Source organism: Trypanosoma grayi, assembly GCF_000691245.1.
Source record: "Trypanosoma grayi strain ANR4 Tgr_1317_V1, whole genome shotgun sequence".
NCBI classification, from domain to species: Eukaryota; Euglenozoa; class Kinetoplastea; order Trypanosomatida; family Trypanosomatidae; genus Trypanosoma; species Trypanosoma grayi.
In genome coordinates this window covers 3121-3848 of record NW_008826936.1, presented here as the reverse complement: position 1 = coordinate 3848, position 728 = coordinate 3121, and the positions used below count along the sequence as shown (strand labels likewise).

Below are 728 nucleotides of genomic sequence, written 5' to 3'. Positions count from 1 at the left end.
CAGCAATGGAGTACAGCAGTGCGTGGTGCGCATCATAAATGCCGTCCGTGGCACTCTTCTGGATGCATATGTTTGTCCCTTTAATGAACTTCTTCCGCATGCGCGGCGCAGCGTCGGTGCCCATCGTTCCTTACCTGAAAGAAAGAGAGCGAGAGTGCCGGGGTCCGAAAAAGAGACGAAGAAAGCAGTACTCGAAGACAACAAATCAAAGCCACGCCACATGCCACGCTGTTGCAAACCCACATCCCACCCCCTTTACCCCTTCAGTTTCGCACAATTCGTTACGATTCAACTCGCCATTTTTCCATACTCGACAGCTTCCATGACTTGCGGTACAATTCCAAGGCCCTTTCAAAATATTTGGCAATCCTTTCCTTTGGCATCCATATGTTACTGAAAAGACGCTTGTTAGACTTCCAGGACGGGCTGGCAGCCTCGAAGCCTGGCTCTCCTTCGGCTGGATCCCGCTCAGCAATAAAACCGATGTGCTCGATGGTAAGCTCACCCCTTCCCGCCGCGCGACGGCAGAAGTTATGGTACAATTTCAGCAAGGTCACCCCAACGGGAGGGACAAACTCAACAACCACCGACCCCGGCGGCATCCACACACAGTTGGCGATTCCACCGCCGTGAGGACCAATGGGGATGTTCGCCTTTGACATTTCCATGATCTGGTCCGCGTATGCCATCCCCTCCAGGAAGAGGCGGCGGAGGGGTGCACCCGTCAT

At 54.0% G+C, this 728-nt stretch overlaps 1 protein-coding gene across 1 annotated transcript; it reads right to left on the bottom strand.

Moving 5' to 3' along the window:
- Window positions 1–281: 281 nt before the first annotated feature.
- DQ04_13171010 (hypothetical protein) lies at window positions 282–728 on the bottom strand (the record flags this gene model as incomplete). Its single annotated transcript, XM_009316903.1, has 1 exon — window positions 282–728. One exon carries the CDS (start codon window positions 726–728, stop codon window positions 282–284), a length of 447 nt encoding a protein of 148 aa, XP_009315178.1.